General features: G+C 36.7%; 2 protein-coding genes across 4 annotated transcripts; both read left to right on the top strand.

Moving 5' to 3' along the window:
• Window positions 1-1,231: 1,231 nt before the first annotated feature.
• UBP17 (ubiquitin-specific protease 17) lies at window positions 1,232-14,472 on the top strand. Of its 3 annotated transcripts, none has more exons than XM_088217135.1 (11): window positions 1,233-1,730; window positions 7,012-7,984; window positions 8,073-8,161; window positions 8,359-8,444; window positions 8,550-8,712; window positions 8,806-8,920; window positions 9,023-9,180; window positions 12,730-12,814; window positions 12,894-13,106; window positions 13,593-13,654; window positions 13,733-14,472. In XM_088217135.1, the coding sequence occupies exons 1-11, from the start codon at window positions 1,465-1,467 to the stop codon at window positions 14,181-14,183; spliced, it is 2,661 nt and encodes an 886-aa protein (XP_088073261.1). In that variant the 5' UTR covers window positions 1,233-1,464; the 3' UTR covers window positions 14,184-14,472. The 3 variants fall into 3 exon arrangements, with proteins under 3 accessions (XP_088073263.1, XP_088073261.1, XP_088073262.1); XM_088217136.1 differs by having other exon boundaries at window positions 1,591-1,730; window positions 6,400-7,984; XM_088217137.1 differs by lacking the exon at window positions 12,894-13,106 and having other exon boundaries at window positions 1,232-1,730.
• Window positions 14,473-15,644: 1,172 nt separating this feature from the next.
• Window positions 15,645-17,884, top strand: LOC110814303 (ribosomal protein S5 domain protein). The gene is made up of 6 exons (XM_022041722.2): window positions 15,645-15,936; window positions 16,012-16,053; window positions 16,209-16,324; window positions 16,396-16,501; window positions 16,660-16,713; window positions 17,425-17,884. Exons 1-6 carry the CDS (start codon window positions 15,670-15,672, stop codon window positions 17,578-17,580), a joined length of 741 nt encoding a protein of 246 aa, XP_021897414.2. The 5' UTR covers window positions 15,645-15,669; the 3' UTR covers window positions 17,581-17,884.
• Window positions 17,885-18,264: the final 380 nt, after the last annotated feature.

Below are 18,264 nucleotides of genomic sequence, written 5' to 3'. Positions count from 1 at the left end.
TTAATTTTTAATAACTTTACACTTTAATATTTAAATTATTTTTTATTTAAATGTATTTATTTTTCATTGTATTAAAATTTAATAAATTAACATACAAAATTTAAGTTATCATTTATTCATCAATTACATAATTAAAATAATAATATTTATATATTTAACATAGAACCATAAATTTACATTTCAAGTGCAAGAAAAAAAAAAATCATATATTAGTAGGTAAATATTTAAACTCAAACACAGTTCATCCAAATCTGTAATGGACGCGGACCAACACGACGTCGTTTTCAATCATTTGGTTCGACCAAATATATATTGACCGCATCAACAGTTAATTTCTGGCAATCGTCGCCCTCCTCGATTCCTCTATTTGTCGCTGCACATGATGCCGACAAATCTGTCGTTGGCTCGTTCGCGTCATCATACGTGGGCCAATTTACAACTAGGATCTCCTTTTTTCATAAATGATTATTCCACCTGCTTCTCATCCCGAGTTGAATCTCGACCACACATATATACATATATGTATCTGTACGTGTGTGTATTATGGTAAAGCTTGAAATTCTTGGGATAGGAATTCACAGGGGGGAGGTTTGAAATTTTGTGGGTTCTTAGCTTTTTTCTTGGTAGATTTGGAATTGGAATTTGAAGTTTTCAATAATTTTGACAAATTTTGGTGGTGCTGACAAAAATTATTATAAAACTACTTCAACGAATTAAATAAATTTAATAAGACGTCGCGTAAACATAAATTTTTTAAAAGTTAAATTCGATTTCATTATAAATATCACCGACGGCTTTTATTTGAATTTATTTTTGTATTTGAGGAATTAAATTTTAGTTTAAAATTCGTAAGTTTAGAAAAAAAAATTCATAACCTTTTTTTATATATGATTAATCTATAGTATGTCTCGAATTAAAGCGATATACACTTAAAAATCTGTTAGTACTAAAAATTATATAAATTTTAAGTGAAAAATAATAATTATATCTCGTATAAGAAATTTAATATATATTTATTTAAGAGATGATTTGAATTTATTTAGTATGTAAAAGATTATTTTGGTTATTTTCAATTGAGGAAAAAATTATTTGTTTCTTAAAAAAAAAATTATTAGATAAAAGCAGAAAAATTTATTTATCCTTTAAAAAGAAATTAAAAAAAAATAAAAATAAAATACGTACGGACAATATGTATTTCCTCCTCTTATTTCTATGGTTAATTCCCTTTTTCCTTTCTTGGTTTCCTCTTCCTTCTTTTCTTCCTTCCCTCCCTTCCTTCAGTTTCAGCTTCTCCAGATGCACGTAGCCTATCGTCGTCACCACCACCACTTGGAATTCCCCTCTTCTTCCCACGACCATCGTCCTCCTCCGCCTCCACCTCCGCCGCCGCTGGATTCATGTATACCGCAATAGCCGTCTCTGAGTTTCTCCGTTCGGGTATTCTCGGCGCCGGCTAATTTTTAAATGGTTATCCCGGGGATCCTAGGTTTTTACAGCGTCTTGCTGCTGTCTGTGCTCATTATCTTCCTCTTTATCCGCTATAAATGGAGGAATACGGCGGCCAGGAAGGAGGAGGTCATGCACCTCCTCGCTCAAGCCTCCAGGGAATCCGCCTTGGCCGAGTTTCAAGTTGCCGCCGGATACAGTTCGTTCCCCAAGGTCTACCAATGTGCCGTGTGTTTTTCGCCAACCATCACGCGTTGTTCTCGGTGCAAAGCCGTTTATTACTGGTTCGTTTCTCGAAGATCCCTTTTCACATCGAATTCACTTTTTGTTTTGCATTACTTTAGTATACTAAGTTAATGTGTATTGCGAATTGTTAAGTTCCCTGCTCTGAATGTTTGATAATTGCAGTTACGGTCCTGCTCATTGTCCTTATTTTTGGAAGAATAAAAACATTTCTTATTTTGGTTAAGGACTCTTTGTCGAGAGATTGTTAGTTGAACGTTCTTTTTCCCTCCTAATGTGTTTGAATTTGGAGGAGAAATAGCTGTTCAGCATAAGTATTGTTTAAAGATGAAATACATGAGTTGATTCATTCCCATCAGAACTCCGCAGAATACATGAGTTGATCCACTAGCACCATTTGCCCGTGAAACCCAATCTCCTTAGCATATAATCAAGAAAACCCTAATTTACACGATCATAGGCTTTTTCATATCCAACTTGCATAAGACACCCTCCCTATTTTTTAATAATAGACCATTTACAACGTCATTAGCTACAAGAGCCGCATCTAGAATCTGTCTTCCTTCCATAAAAGGATGTTGACTCTCACCCACAACCTTATCCATCATCTTGGCCATCCATCTAGCCAGCACTGTCGTACTGAGTTTATAGACGCTCCCAACTAAGCTGATAGTACCAAGAAGGAAGAGTTTAAGGATTTATAAAGAATCCAGATAAAAATACAATTCCTTAAAGAGCTCAAAAATGTCTCTTCCGTTATATGCCAAAATTTTTATAGAAAACCCATGTTGAAACCACCGAGTCCAGGAGATTTATCTCGTCTACGTTGTGTGAGTCCCTCAAGAATCTCCTCCTCAGTGAGATCTTTTTCAAACGATTCTTGACTTGGCTCATCCAAAGACATAGAGGTCAGACCATCAACTGAACTCCTCATGGTATAATCTGCAAAAAAAATTCCATGACCCTTGCTTCAGCTGCTCATTACCCTTCACTAATTGGTTATCTATCTCAATCTCTTCTGCATAGTTGGTTTTCCTGTGATGATTTGCCATACAATGAAAAAGTTTTGTGTTTCTATCTCCCTCCTTTGTCCACCTATCTTTTGATTTTTGTCTCCCTGATATTTCCTCAATTTGTAAATTTGTTTGCCAATTTGAGTTTTATGGATTCCTTGCATGCCAAGTCTTTAGTGGACAAAACACCCTCCTCCTCCGTTCTATTAATGGCCTAAATGTCTTGTAATAGAGATTGAGTATGCATACCTTCACCCCTACCCTCTTCCTTTCACCGCTTCTTAATTTTGACCTTCATTAACTTCATCTTCTAAGACACTCTGAAGCTAGCCTTGCTATCTACTGTTGCTCCTTTCCACCATTCACTAATCTTGTCATAGAAATCATTGATTTTTAACAATTTATCCTCAAACCTGAAGAGACAAGGACTCTACTTGGTTCCATCAGAGATTAGACAAATAGGGAAATGATTAGAGTTACTCTGTTGCAAAATTTTTTTGACTTAGACTCATCATTTGTAATTGGCAGGAAACTGATACCAAAATCCTATCAATTATTGGACAAGCTGGGTTGAGTGTCTGATTGAACTGCCATTTACCTCCCAAGTAAATCCAGTAGATCAAGTCTGTCAAGAGTCTTCTTAAACTCTTTAGCACAAACTCTTGAGAAATGCTCTCTTGATTTTTCATGTTTGCTCAAAATCATATTGAAATCCTGCCCCGTAATATATGAGAAATCCTATTTTTGCTTATAGTGATCCAAATCCTTCCACAATAAGCTCCTCTCTCTATTCGCCTATGCTGTAGACGCCAGTAAGCACCCATCTCCACCCATTCATACGATCTTCAAACAGACATAAAGTAGAGCATTTTTCCAACATCTCCCACATTTTAGAACCTCATCTTTCCATAGAACCAGAATCCCTCTATATACCTGCCTAAAAACCTATATCCTTGGTCTTCCAAAGGCACCGGATAATCCCTTAATAGATAGATTCTATCTTAGATTCCTAAAGGCAAACTAGAGAGGTTTCCATCTATTCATACAATCCTTAATCACTTGTCTCTTATTATGGTTGTTTATACCACTGATATTCCATGAGGTGATGTGACCAAATATGAATTAAGCACCAAAAACTTCTTCTCCCTTCTTTTCCTCTTTCCGCGGATTGTCATAATTTATACTTGACTGTAAGTCTTCTCAGTTCTGTAGAACCCTCCACCCCCTGTCTATTTTTTGCTTTAGATTTTAACCTCATCCCTCACATTCTCCTCCTTTCTTTTTTCCATCTCTGTAAAGAGCTCCATAACTTGCTCCTCTAAACCGTCAAAAGAGACCCCAAAAATGCTACTAATCTGCTGGATACTTTGAAGACTTCATCTAGAGTTTTCCTCCTCAATCATATCCCTGTTTTTCTCCCTCCACCTCATTGTCCGCCATCACCTCCTCCCTTTGCACCACAGCCATATCATTTTGCCTAGGTGTAACTACAGCCGCCTTACTCTCCACTGAAACCACTGCCAAAGTTCGGGCTGAACCCCATCACCATTCTCGGCCGCATCACGTCCACTCAAAGTTGCTTTGGCTTCTTTCTTATTCTCCATACCCAAACTTTCCTCCTCCCCAGCACCACTAGTGTCCCCCCCTCCTCTGTTAACCTTGCCAGCGTCGGAATCAGCATCCGCATTTGCTGTTCATCCCCAATACTTAACATGGGTTTTTGCTGCAACTTTCGTGTCATGGGACTCCAAATATGATTTAACTTGAAACCCAGCTTTCTAACCCATTTCGCTGGCGGGGCTCACACAGTCCATTTTCCCTCATCAGTCCGTGTGAAATGCTTAAATGACCTCTCTTCCTCTTGTGGTTGGAAACCGAGGTCCATTCACTTTCAAAATGGCACAAAATGATGCCTCACCCCTGTGTTTGAGGAAACACCAAAAGACGCTTTGTCCCGTGTTTCAGGAATTTGAATTTTGATTTTAAATTCGAACTAATCCCACTTGAAATTGGGTCTTGTCTTTCCTACTCGGCTCCCATGTCTCGAGTCCCTCCTTCACATCTTCAGTAAAACTTTTTCTCTCTCCTCACCTCCAGTCTCACCACAGCTCCTTATGTAGTTTGGACAATGTAGGATGGCCTGCGAGTTTTCTTGAACTTATTCCGAGCTATGCTATTGCTTGTGTTCTTGATTCGACCTCCCTTGGCTTCCCCGACTCAAATTTTCTCCCTACCATTTCCAATAGTGCAACTATCATCCTCCATCATTTGCTGGCCCATGTGGGTCTTAAGGGATGAAAATTTGCCTCACTGCCTCTCATTTCTCCTTTGTGATGAGCAGGAACCTCCTCCTCTTATTACCATCCATGGTCACCCACATATTGTGATCCTTTCCTTTATTTCGACCCAATACCCTCCCGCCTCTAGCTCAATAAAACTCGTGCAGATCTCCCAACAACCAATCCACTTCATCTTCCTGAAATGAAATCAAAACCCTAAAATCTCTCCCATTTTCACCCATCCTTATACCTTCTGTCTTTTCCTTCTCATATACAACATCAAATGACTTGCTTTGAATAACCAGAAATCTTCTGGTATGAGGGAACATCCTGACCACCTCCTTGAGGGAGGCAACGTTGGCCGTGCAAGTATGCTCAGCTTATGTCCTTTTTGCTTCTCTCATCCAGTCGAAATGTGTAGGTCTCCTTTCTCTCCTCAATGCTAATAACCTTATCATCTTCCTCCACTATTTCCCATCTTTCTTTTTCTCTGTTTCTTACTCTTTTTTTCCCGCTCAAAGGGAACCCCAGAAACCCAAAAAAAGCAGAAAATTCCCTCTGTTTTTACTCGGTGAGGCCCAAAAGTCCATTCTGTTTTGTCCTTTCTTTTTTTAACCAACCTCCACTGAAGCTCTCATCCTCTTCCTGAAACAGTTCTCCTCCAGAGAAAACTTCACCAAAAAGCTTGGCCTCTCCGTTTCAAGAATGATGGTTATTTTCTTTTTGCTTTGTAATGTGGCTTGGAAGCAATGGTTTAAGCCATTTGACCTTTTTGGTGTGGCTTGGGTTGTTCTTCATCATCCAGAGGGATTTATGACTTTTTTGTTGGTAGGTTTGGCAAGAGGAAAGATAGTAAGTGCTCTGGAGGGCGGCTATATTTGCCAGTCTTTGGGTGATTTGGATAGAGAAGAGTCTGAGGCTTTATAGGAATCATTCTTCTTTGCTTCTTCTCCTGTGGCATAAGATGTCCTCTTTTGCATCTTTTTGGCCAAGGCACATTGTTACTTAAACACTACTCCTTATTTTTACTGCGTAAAGACGACCCAGCTACTCTCCTCTAAAGGTGGATGGGATTTCTCCCTTTTCATTTATTATTTTTTCTTCCTTTGGGAGGATATCTAATCCCCCCTCCTTTGTACTCTGTCCTCTCGTCTTAATATTATATTAAACTTCCTTTGGCGATAGATGGTGTTCGTTGATTAAAACATGCACATCCACTTCTTTTGCAGTTCTCATCAATAGTGACCAGTGTCTAGAGGTTTTAGGCAAGGGGGCCCTCTCCACCTTCCGACAATCATCATGACGAAGAGGGCCTCAATAAGCTGAATGTTAGAATGGAGTTATTATGATTTGAGGCTGTGACCTTGGTAAAGTGGACGAGGCAATATACTTTTCCTGATGACACTTCAATTTTGCAGGCCAGAAAAAGATGCTTTCCTGCTCGTTAGAGACCTTCTCAGGTTTTAGGCTATGCCAGGTTTAAACATCAATCTCGCAAAGTCAGATTTTGTGTTTGAGGGAGGAGCTGGATATGGAAGGGTTTGCTAGTATTTTGGGTTCTAAGGTGACATCCTTTTCATGGGGGAATCTTTGATTCTCTGCAAAGTATGGGGTCGCTCTCATCAAATGCACGCTATCCAATTAAGCAGTCTATACTTGTTCCCCCTCTCGACTACTGTGGCTTTGTTGGGGTTTTTTGCCTTTCATATTTCAAGGATTGTATTATACAGTCATCTTGACTCAGATAAGTAATAAGCTCGTTTCCTGGATGAAATGTACTGGCTTTGTTGGGGTTTTTTGCCTTTCATATTTCAAGGATTGTATTATACAGTCATCTTGACTCAGATAAGTAATAAGCTAGTTTCCTGGATGAAATGTACCCCTATGCTTGAGGCTTTTGTTTTGAATTGATTTCTTGTTAGGCTTTGAGATTTGTGTTACATTCTTGCTAATTTTTACTTGTCAATGTTGACAGTTGGATTTACCCATGTTATAATTTGGTACTCTGTTCTAATTTTGTCATCTTGTAGCTGTGGTAAGTGTCAAATCATACATTGGAGGCGGGGTCATAAGGATGACTGTCGTCCCCCAACTTCTGTCGTGAACTTTAAAGAGGAAACAGGGTTTGATGGGAAGGCAACATCACAGAATCAGTTTGAAAATTGTGGCGATGATTCTGGGGTACTCAAATCTATGGTGCAGTCTGAAGAGCTGTCCATGATAGATAATGATGATAACCTGCAACCTCCTGAAGATGCCACAGGAAAAGATTCTGGTTTTTCATTGTCCCGTACAATTGATGCCAGGAGTGAATCAAGTGTTCATGCTTCCTCAAGTGAGTTACTGGGGTCTATGTCAGCTGATAGTCCAGAAAATTCTATATCTGTTGATGCTGCTTCTGGTATTCATATTAGGCCTCATGTTAAACAGACGAGATCAACGCATTCAGATTGGACTAATTTGGCCAATCACGAGAATAATGTCCCTTACATGAGAAAGTTAAACCAGCTGAAATCTATTCAACATGATGAGCAGGTTGATATGAGATCTCATAATCAAGAGGACAAAATGGGCAGGTCCAGTGATGTCCAGGCCGAGAAATTGGGAAACAAGAAGTCTCCTAGGGCAACCACTTCACAAGAAATTTTAGTTGAGGGTACTTCCAGGTTCAAGAATTCACCATCTGTAAGCTGCTTGAGGTCAGATTTTGTAACTAAGGATGGGCATGAAAATCCAAAGATATCTAGAGGTAAAAAAGTTAGATCTTTGTCATTTGGTGCTTCTGGTGATTTCCTATCTTCAGCCACAGGAGCACATGCTGCCACTACTTCCGTATCTGTATTACCTGCAAAAGTTAGTGGTGTTCCTAACTTCCCACAACGAGGTTATAATGGTCTGAAAGCATCAGTTTGGAAGGTTGCCCAACAGTTTAGACCCTCAAAATCATCAAAATCCTATTGGTTAGGTTCTGGAAGTGAGGTGACTGGAAGATATACTTGCAAGGTAATTTTCTTATCATTTAGTGCTTTCTTGAGATCTAGAAAATTTTCTTTGTCATGCTATACTATTGATTTTGTTATCTGTATGGCAGATTATCTTTCCATATGAACTGTTTGTGAGACTTTACTCCTGTGATGGAGTGGAACTAAGCCCATTTGGCCTTATAAACTGTGGGAACAGGTAATATTTGCCCCCTTTGTGTTCTCTCTCTCTCTCTCTCTGCCTGCTTGCGATGCAATAATTGGACGTAGTGCTGTACTTCTTTAGTTGTATCTTATGCAGGACAAGCAACTATTTTGATTTTCTTACAGGAACCATCTTCCTATTGAATCCTTTCCTGTTTTGCTACTCACATAATCTTGATTACATTTCTTTAGTTGTTATGCAAATGCTGTGCTTCAGTGCCTGGCATTTACCCGGCCACTTACTTCCTATCTCCTTAGAGGGCTTCATTCCAAAACTTGTAAGTCGCTATTGGTTACTCTTGTTTAGGTTCCTTTGATTGACAGTATATGGTTGTGTGTGCTTGATGGCATTCTAATACTCAAATGTTGGTTATATTTTACAGGTCAAAAGAAGAACTGGTGTTTCATATGTGAGCTTGAAAGTTTGATTCTGCAGGCGGTTGAAGGGAAGTCTCCTTTGTCCCCAATCAGGATACTATCCAAAATTCAAAAGATAGGAAAAAATCTCGGCCATGGAAAAGAAGAAGATGCCCATGAATTCTTGAGGTGAAGAGCTATTATTGCTACTTTATGTATATCCACTGCTTCAGTATAAGTCTTCTGAAAGGTGAGTTACGAGATTACTTAGTAAGATGGCAGGTGTGCTGTTGATACAATGCAATCTGTGTGCCTTAAGGAAGCTGATGCAGCTGGATCACTGGCTGAAGAAACAACTCTAGTAGGCCTTACTTTTGGTGGTTACCTTCATTCTAAGGTTGTAATTGTTTTTTATGATAAATAAGATTCCCTTCTATTAAATATGGATATTTGGTTTGTTCATACTTTTGTTGTTGAAATTCGTGTTTGGAAATATCAGATAAAGTGCATGAACTGCCTAGGGAAATCTGAATGCTATGAGCGAATGATGGATCTAACTGTTGAGATAGATGGGGACATTGGAAGTCTTGAAGAGGCTTTGGCACAGTTTACAGCTAGTGAAATATTGGACGGGGAGGACAGATACTATTGCATCAGGTTGGTTAGTATTTGCTTATGATATTAGTTGACATTACTAGCTCAACTTTGTCGAGCAGTGCCATTATATTCTGTTGTTTTAGTCTATTATAGCTAGAAAGTTGTATGCAAGTCTGACGGTAAATTGCTAAATGGCTTGGTGATGCAAAATGGATCAGATTTAGATTTCTTAACTAAATTAAAATTTTAATTATTATAAACATAGAACTATTAGATGAGTCTATTATCATAATTTTTAGTAACCTAGTATTCTATTCTTTTTAAGTCTTTAGTTTTCCTTTTCTTATTGCTGTTAGTATTCCTTAGTTTTAGTCTTATCATGGAAAAGTTACTTAGGAGTCACTGTAAATACTTTTGTAATCTCACTTTTGAGAGAGAGCCAATTATTCAATAAAATACTTTGAGAATTCTCTTATCTTTTTGGTTGTGATGCAATTAAAATCTTAAATATGATACATAAGAATCCTTCTTAGGTGTAATATCTAAAATGCCAAAGGTGTGAATATTTAGGTCTATCGACTAGACCACACGGGAAAAGAACATGGAAAATAATATACATGGGTAGGAACAAATTTTAGGATCATACCAAGTGGAGGGTTAGCATGGGGGGACATAGTTTTTGGCATGATGCTTGGTTAAGAGAGAGATCATTCAAAGAATAATTTTTCCATATCTATGATATTGCACGGAACAAGAATATCTCCGTACACGAGTCGTACAGAGACAAGGAGAGGAGGGGGAAAGGGAAGTGGCATGAGGAAGTTATGAGAAACTTTAACGATTGAAAAATTCATTATTATGGAACTCTCCTCCATACATTCTCTACTACTATAATCAATGGGAGTAAAGACTAATCTATTCGGAGACGCAATGCCACAGAGATCTTTCTCGGTCAGGTTCTTCTATAATTATTTGATTGAAAATGATACGATAGACTCAATGCTAGAGGGTCTTTCTCAGTCAAGTGCAAAATCAGAATTCCGACTAATGATTCAAGGGAGATTTGAATTATTATGACTAAATAGAATTTTAGAAGATTCGAAAATCAAGTGGGACAGCCACATACACCTATACTGTGATAATAAATCGACTACAAGCATAACATATAACCTATTACAACATGACATAATCAAATATATTGAAGTTGATAGATATTTCATCAAAGAAAAGTTAGACAATGGCTTAATATATAACCATACATGTTGACCAGTTCACATCTTGTAGATGCATTGACTAAAGATCTGAGTAATTCAGTATTCTAGACTTTCATTCACAAGTTGGGGATGAATAATATTTACTCCTAATTTGAGGGGGAGTATTAAAAAGAGTACGTAATTAGGTTAATGATATGAGGATAAAATACACCATATGTAATTAATGGTTTATTTCTTTTTTTATTCTAGAAAATTTGTATATATAGACTGTAATATTCAATAAAATACATATCTGGCTATTCTTAACAACATCTAGTGATGCTCAACTCAAGGATTAACACGGAGCACAAAATTGTCAATATGCTGATTTCCTCCTGTCTATAGGGTTTCACACTGCCAAACAATTGTACATTTCCCCTCTTTTTGTCATTAAAGAAATTGACCAAGTGCAAAATTTGCTAGGTTTTCATTTGGAAGCTCTATGATCTTGGTTTTATATCATTTGCCATTTCAAAACTCATGGACAAATTTTCTTTAATCATGGAAGAATAATGCAGTGCGGATTAAGTTTAGATCTCTTGGATAGGTTAGAAATTTAGTTATCAAAAAAAGAATAGATGAGAAATTTTATATATTTTTATTTTTAAGTTTAAAACTATTGTGCTATTTACAAATTATTATGATTTCGGTAACGTCAAGATTTCATTCTTTTTAAGGTTTTTGGTTTTCCTATTCTTATTAGTATTGGCAGTTCCTAATTTAATCCTATTTTTGCAAAATTATTTATTATTATTATTTTTGAAATAATTATTTTTGCAAAATTATGTAGGAATCATTATAAATATCTTCATGATCTCACTTTTAAGGGAGAGCCAATTACGTAATAAAATTCATCGAGAGTTCTCTCGATTTTCTAGTTTGATGCAATGAAAGCTTTGAGTGCAGTCGTTAAGAATTTTCTCTTAGGTGCAAAATCTAGGAAATGTTAGGTCTGATGTCTCTGTTTATCTGCAAATTCCCTAATGGGCAAATTTACCTAATTTATTCTAAATTACTCTGTTTCTCAAGGAAATAGAAGTATAAGACCATTCATTGTTTCAGTGCCTAGTCTAATTCCATGCAGGGAAACATCTCTCTCGTACTTTCTATCATCTTTTTTTGATGCTCATAAATCAAAGTCAGACTCTTGTAGCTTAAGAATTCTTGTAATGCTTAACCTAGCTCTAGCTCTCTTTTCGTTCTTCTTTAATCTCATGTTCTCTCGCCAGATGACTTTTCAGCCTTTCAGGTGAGTGGCCTTCTATCTCTAGTGCATTGCCTTGCCCAAGTTGCAATAACAATGTTTTTAAGCCATCATACTGAATACACTACATTTGATTTGTTTGAGGTTGAAGCCTAATTGAAGTTTGACTTCATGAGCACAGGGAAGGTGAAGAAATTTCAAATGATGGCAGATCTTCCTCATTGAGAGCTATAAGATGTAGATTATGACGAAGACTATAGCCTTCTTCTTTGGTTATCCAGATGCATGAATCTGATTGTCTTACCCTGCTAACCAGTTAAACTGGATTGTTTTTGGGGCTTGTTTTTGTTCAAGCAACACTTAGAATCCACATTTTTCTTTTCCTCAATAACTCTGTAACAGGCTGTAAAAGTGAACCCTACTTTATATGAATACCCCTCAAACCCCCAATGAGGACACAGTGCACCAGTTTGTTGTCTTTGGCTGTCTGTTTAGGTTCGTCCTTGTGGCAGATTGGGAATTTGCTGCTGATAATGTTTTTTTTTTCTCTCTCTCTATCCTTAAGAGAGAAAAAGAGAAGGTTGTTGCTTTGGTCCTTATTCAAGCATATACTACTAGGTTCTCTGTTTATGACCTATGATTTGACTTTTCTATTGTGTGACCTATGATTTGACTTTTTCTTTTTCCATGGGGTTATTCATGTTGCAGTTTACTCTACTTAACATCCTACAAGAACATCTTTATACTGAAATGAAAACTGTCACATCATAGCCAAAATGCCTTTTTGTTTTTGTTTTTGTTTTTCTATGAGCATTAGTGTTTCTAAGTGAGTTTAGATTTGTGTTTGATCCAAACTTATTCTATTACCTTTCAATTTCTAGATCTTAATTACTTGATATATAAAAGTTAATCATAATTTACATGTTTATCCATAGTTAAATCATTTTCAATCATATCTTCAATTTCACAAAGATGGACTTGTAATTTCACTTGTTAAAGAATTAATCATAAAAAAGACCTAACTTGAATTTTACATGGAATTGATTTGGAATTAGAATACTACTTTCATTTGAATTTCATCCATAGCTGTACTGTATTCTCATTCATATATAGTGGAATCGAAATTTGAATGAAACTCTGTTTTCCAATCAGATGCAAATCTTATGAGAGAGCCAAAAAGAAGTTGACAGTGCTGGAGGCGCCAAATATTCTTATTATTGTCTTAAAGCGATTTCAGGTAAATTTTTGTTTCCAGCCCGACTCTTATCTCTTTTGTGATCTTAAAAATTAGTGATTGCTACAATATGTATTTCTAGTCTGGTAACTTTGGAAAGTTGAATAAGCCCGTACGGTTCCCTGAGGTCCTCAACATGGCTCCATATATGAGTAGCACGAGTGATAAATTGCCTGTGTATAGTCTCTACGCAGTGGTTGTTCACCTGGATGTTATGAATGCTACAATTTCGGGTCATTATGTATGTTATGTGAAGAACTTCCGAGGGCAATGGTCTAGAATTGATGACAGTACGGTATGTTCCTTCTATGTCTTTTATTTTACTTGTGCATGATAACTTCTTTTGAGTTTAGACTTCGCATTGTTCTCTCTCTTTCTCTCTCCCTCTCCCCTTCCTTGCTTGAAAACCAAGGAACAGGTTCTTACTAAAAAAAAGAAGTTGATAATCCTTCCTCCTTCAAAAGTGAAGGAAGAGCTATCTTAATGTTCATTTTATATTTAAGATTTTGCATGAGCTTCAATGTTTGAGTGTTCATTGTGCAAGCAAATGCATTTAGTATTTCTTGACATACTTCATCTTGCTGATACATATTCTCCCCCTTTTTATTTCCTTTTCCAAATGTATGCATGCCAAGGGAATTTTATTATAGAACTACTATTATTATTTTGTGGATTGGTAGAAGAAAGTAATCTCTTTACCATATGAATACGTTTGGATAATTATGATGAGTAGGTGGATAGGATTTATAGATCTGATCAGTGGGCCTGTCACAAAATGTAGGTGATGCCTGTGGAGTTGGAGAGTGTCTTATTAGAATGTGCATACATGCTCTTGTATGCAAGGTAATGTCTTGATGGAACTGAATTTGATGCAGTTCTAATTGCCTATGGTGTTCCAATTTAACACCTTCAGTTTTCTAGGCACTCTCCTCGTGCCCCAGCTTTGGTAAGGAACAATCTAGACTCTTATGGCGCAAGGCTAAAAGGAAAAAACTTGGAAGCAGTTCCTTCTAGTAATGCATCAAAGGTGAAATCTTGCTCGAGTGTGCCAAGGGTGGATGCATCTACTGCAAGGCAGAGGCATGGCAAGAATCCTTACTGGATGACTTTGGATGGTCCAATCAGCAATCCATCGTTTGACCTGAATGACTTGAGATTTCACTCTATGCGAAGAATTCCCACAACAGATTCATCAAGTGAAAGCTCTTCCCTCTTCAGCTGCTCCGATGTGAGTTCTTGCAGCACTGCAAGCACCAAAAGTTCTTCTCAGACAGAGGACTTCTCAGATTACTTGTTTGGCGAAGTGGGTCCTAGTTGGTACAACCATTATGGGGTTTCCAACATACATTCAGGTGGGGAGAAGCATGCTTGAACTGGAGAACATAGCTAGAGAGAAAATTTAGAGGGGGATTGACACCCTACATTTTTGTGCTCTGACTCAACTAACCATAGACTTCTGGGCAATACTGGAGGGATTCTTAGGACCGCATATTGATCTTGTCTAACTCTTGCAATGCGATTTATCACTGAGAAGAGTAAGTGGGGATGGTCTGGATGGATCAGCTCAAACATTTTATTCAGGTTTGAGTTGGGATAAATTAAAGTGCTAATTGTTACAATTAGTGTAATAAAAGATAATAATATTCATTCTTTTCCTAATATATCATCTTTCTTCTTTCTTCCTCTTGAAATACCTCACGCCCTTTATTTTTTCCATTCTTTTCTTTGTCAACATGCATTTTAGCAGGCTAAAATAAGCCCATAGTGGCAAGAATGTAAGTTATGAATCGATCCTCGGTGGGTAGGTAAATGTTCCTAACGGTAATAGAATACTGACTGCTGTTCAAGTTTTGCCGATCTAATCATACCTTGTTCCAGATATTTGTGATGTGTTTTACAGGAGGAGACATTCTCATCTGTTCTTGTACTGCGATACATCTTGGATGAACAGAACTGTTGAAGGCTTTTGGTTTAAGTTAGGTAACCTTTTGAACGATCGAGGTGTTCATGAACCGTCTTTTGGATGGGGAGCGACTGCAAACACGAGCCGAGGCCCTCTGAAAAGCAGTCTTTGTTGGGTTTTGGAGCATTTCGCTCGTAAGAAATTGTTGGATCTTTAATTCCAAGAACTATAGGGGAGAGCAACTTTTTCGGCAACATTGTGGAACATTTTCCTGCTATTGACATCTCCGATCTAAGTCGAAATTAGGATGTTTTTATATATGGGAGCTAGTTCTTTGTATTTTTGCTTTTTTAAAAAAAATTTCTAATTGCTTTAATATAATTATATAAGTATAAAAAAAATTAAGTTAATTCAAAGAAAATTGTCTTGAATGAACTCTTTATAGTTCAATAATGTTATGATACTTAAAAATCTTAAATTCTTTTTATATAGAACTTCAAATAATAGTGGTGTTTTGAATTTTAAAAATAATATAATATTGAATTTGATACATTGTTCGAATTGATTTTTTTTTTTATGAATATGTTTATATTTACGAGATACTTATGATAAAATTAAAAAAGAAATAGAAAATAATTTATTAAGTTTAACTTTTAAAAAAATCACAAAATAAAATTTAAAGGTATATTTAGAATGAATTTTTTAATTTATATAAATTGACAAATATACAAGACACATCAAAATATTTAATTTCTAAATTTATGATTTAAAAAAAATGTATAAAAACATTATAATAATTCATTATTTTTAAGCTTCCAAAAAATTGTAACATTGAATACGATTATTTGTTAAAAAAAAAGAAAGAAAATCTGGATTTCATGTGAAACGACATCGTATAACAGAAAGCCCTTTTAACTCCCTCGGGACGGCCAGGACGCGCCTGATTAGCAAACAAATGCCTGTTGCAGTAGCAGTAACCTCTTCCTTCCATAGCTTCTATAAGCTCAACCATCGTTTATCAGCCTCGTTCCTTGCTACGCTAGCCTCCGCGACCCAGAAACCAATGGTGCCCGCTACCAGCAGCAATAGCTACAGTAACTTGGGCGCGTACAGGACGATCAAAGAGAGTGTGACTTTCGAGAAAGAAATTAAGAAGAGCAAATTCATCGCCGTCGCCGGTCCGATCTCCTCCGAACAATCGGCTCATTCCTTCCTATCCCAGGTCACTTGTATCCACCATATCGCTTTCTTTCCTGGAAACGAACTATGCATTGACATTTCCGGTGTCGATTTTTAGGTCCGCGATCCCCGTGCTACGCACAATTGTTGGGCTTACAAGGTACTATTGTACTATTATGTTCCTCATGATGATTCGAATGAATTTATTTTTACTGTTTTCTTGGTGGCTGTTGCTGAATTGATGAAATAAAGGATGAATCTTTGTTGATTTATCTAGATGTTGATGAAGTTTCCGGTTCTTCCTTTTCTGCGTAGGTAGGAGATCAATACCGTTCTAATGATGACGGGGAACCATCAGGTACGGCGGGAAAACCGATACTTTCTGCAATTGAATCATCCGGATTAGATAGAGTTATGGTGGTTGTCATTAGGTAATCATCTCAAAGCTATATTGATTTTTTGTTTTTCTTCTCTCTATACTTATGTTTGAATTGTATGTCAGGCATTTTGGTGGCATCAAACTAGGCACAGGGGGTCTTGTTAGGGCATATGGTGGAGTTGCATCAGAATGCTTGAGAAATGCTCCTTCCTGTGTGGTGAAATCTAAAGTAATTTTATGTTTTCCTAAGGCTGTCTGTCTCTCTTTTTTTTTTTCTAAGTGTCAAATAGATGACAGTTTCATATTTAAGTTGAGCTGATTCATGATTGGGAATAAGCTGTCACTGCAGTAATCTTCCTACAATAAGGGGTTTTTGGTTTCTTGCAGGTTCCAATGGGAGTGGAGATTCCATTTGAGCTTGTGGGAGTTCTATATCATCAGGTAACCCGGATGTATATAATTCTCAAAAAGATAAAAAAAAAAAAAAGAATTATACAGTTCAGTTGTTTTATATCAAAATGTTGATGTGGAAGTTCTTTATTTATAGAGCTACACTTCTACTCCTAATTTTATTTTTTCGGACTTAAAACTTCCACATGTTTGTATTTAGAATCTCAAATAGGTAAGATGTTCTCTAAAAAACAGCTTTATATAGAATAATAGAAAATAAATCACATGGTAATTGAATTATTAGAAAAGGCCACAGAAATTGAATTATGATAAAGCCAAAATATAAATGAAATTGTATATCGCACTTATTATAAGCATATGCTGCTCTGAATTGATCTTTGTGATTTTGGTGATTCACTCTTGTTCTTCATCCTTTAGTGATTGTCTCATTTCTGGCACTTGCATGGAAAGCTTGTTACATGTTACTGGAATGCACTAATTTTCTTCAGGGAACACTGATGGACTTATGGTAAAAAGTTCTGTTGAGTTGGAACATATGTAGAGTAGTCTTGAGCTAGACTAGTTAGTTATGCACAGATAACATGAATTTCTAAGAAAAAGGTCTTTATGTTACTGCTTGTCTTTATATTTCTGCTTTTTTGTTTTTTAGGATAGTCTACATTGATGCTTCCCTTTTGACCTTGAAGTCTTGGTTTTTTGTTATTGAATTCGGAATTTCTAATTGTACCTTGATATACACAGCTACAATCTTTTCAAGTTGAGGGCATCAAGCAGGACTATGATACTGGAAAAGATGGCATCACCATGGTAACTTTCAAAGTTGATTTTGACCAGGTTGAGAAATTGGAGGATGCTCTGAAAGCAAATTGCAGCAGAGACATTGTGTTTTATAAATGATGATGCTGTTAGTCATACATCAGCAATTCTCAATGCTCAGACCTTTTATTTCATCATGGAGTAAGGCACTTTAGAGTTATTATGCACACCTCCTTTCCGCTGTAAAATTTTTGATGTGCCTGATCAGAATTGTGATTATCTCCACAATTATTAACCAATTGCTTTGGGAAGCACTAGTATGAATCATTGCCAAAGCTGTTCTCAGCTGATATGTTATTACTGTAAATATTATCATCATGTCAATAGGCCAAGTTCTGTACACTTGCAATATATTATAGTTGCTGTTTTAAACAGCCTTAAGATATATTGATACTTTCGCGAATCTACCAACTGCATGAAGTCCACCTAGCTGGAATATCTATATAGAACTGATTTGAACTGATTTTTCATCAGAGTCTGGGCATTATCTTTGTTATTGCAAGGCCATTTATTAAACTAGTTTATAGCCTGTTCATTTCTTAAAAGTTCCAGTTGCTTGCTCTAATCCGTCCTTCCAATTTTCAGTTTAACCTTTAAGAGACCAGAAGTAGACATATTCACTAAAGATGGGTATCCCAGAATATATAACACAATGAAACATATTGTATGAAATTCTCAGAACAGAAATATGTAACACAAAAAGAAATGGTGAATCAATCAGTGTCTAAGATGAGTGAATCAGATTTGCTTTAGGCAAACAGATGC

The sequence above is a fragment of the Carica papaya genome, chromosome 4, assembly GCF_054855325.1.
Source record: "Carica papaya isolate Zhongbai chromosome 4, ASM5485532v1, whole genome shotgun sequence".
Lineage (NCBI taxonomy): Eukaryota > Viridiplantae > Streptophyta > Magnoliopsida > Brassicales > Caricaceae > Carica > Carica papaya.
The sequence above is the reverse complement of the archived record's forward strand: the minus strand, read 5'-3'. Positions and strand labels throughout refer to the sequence as shown.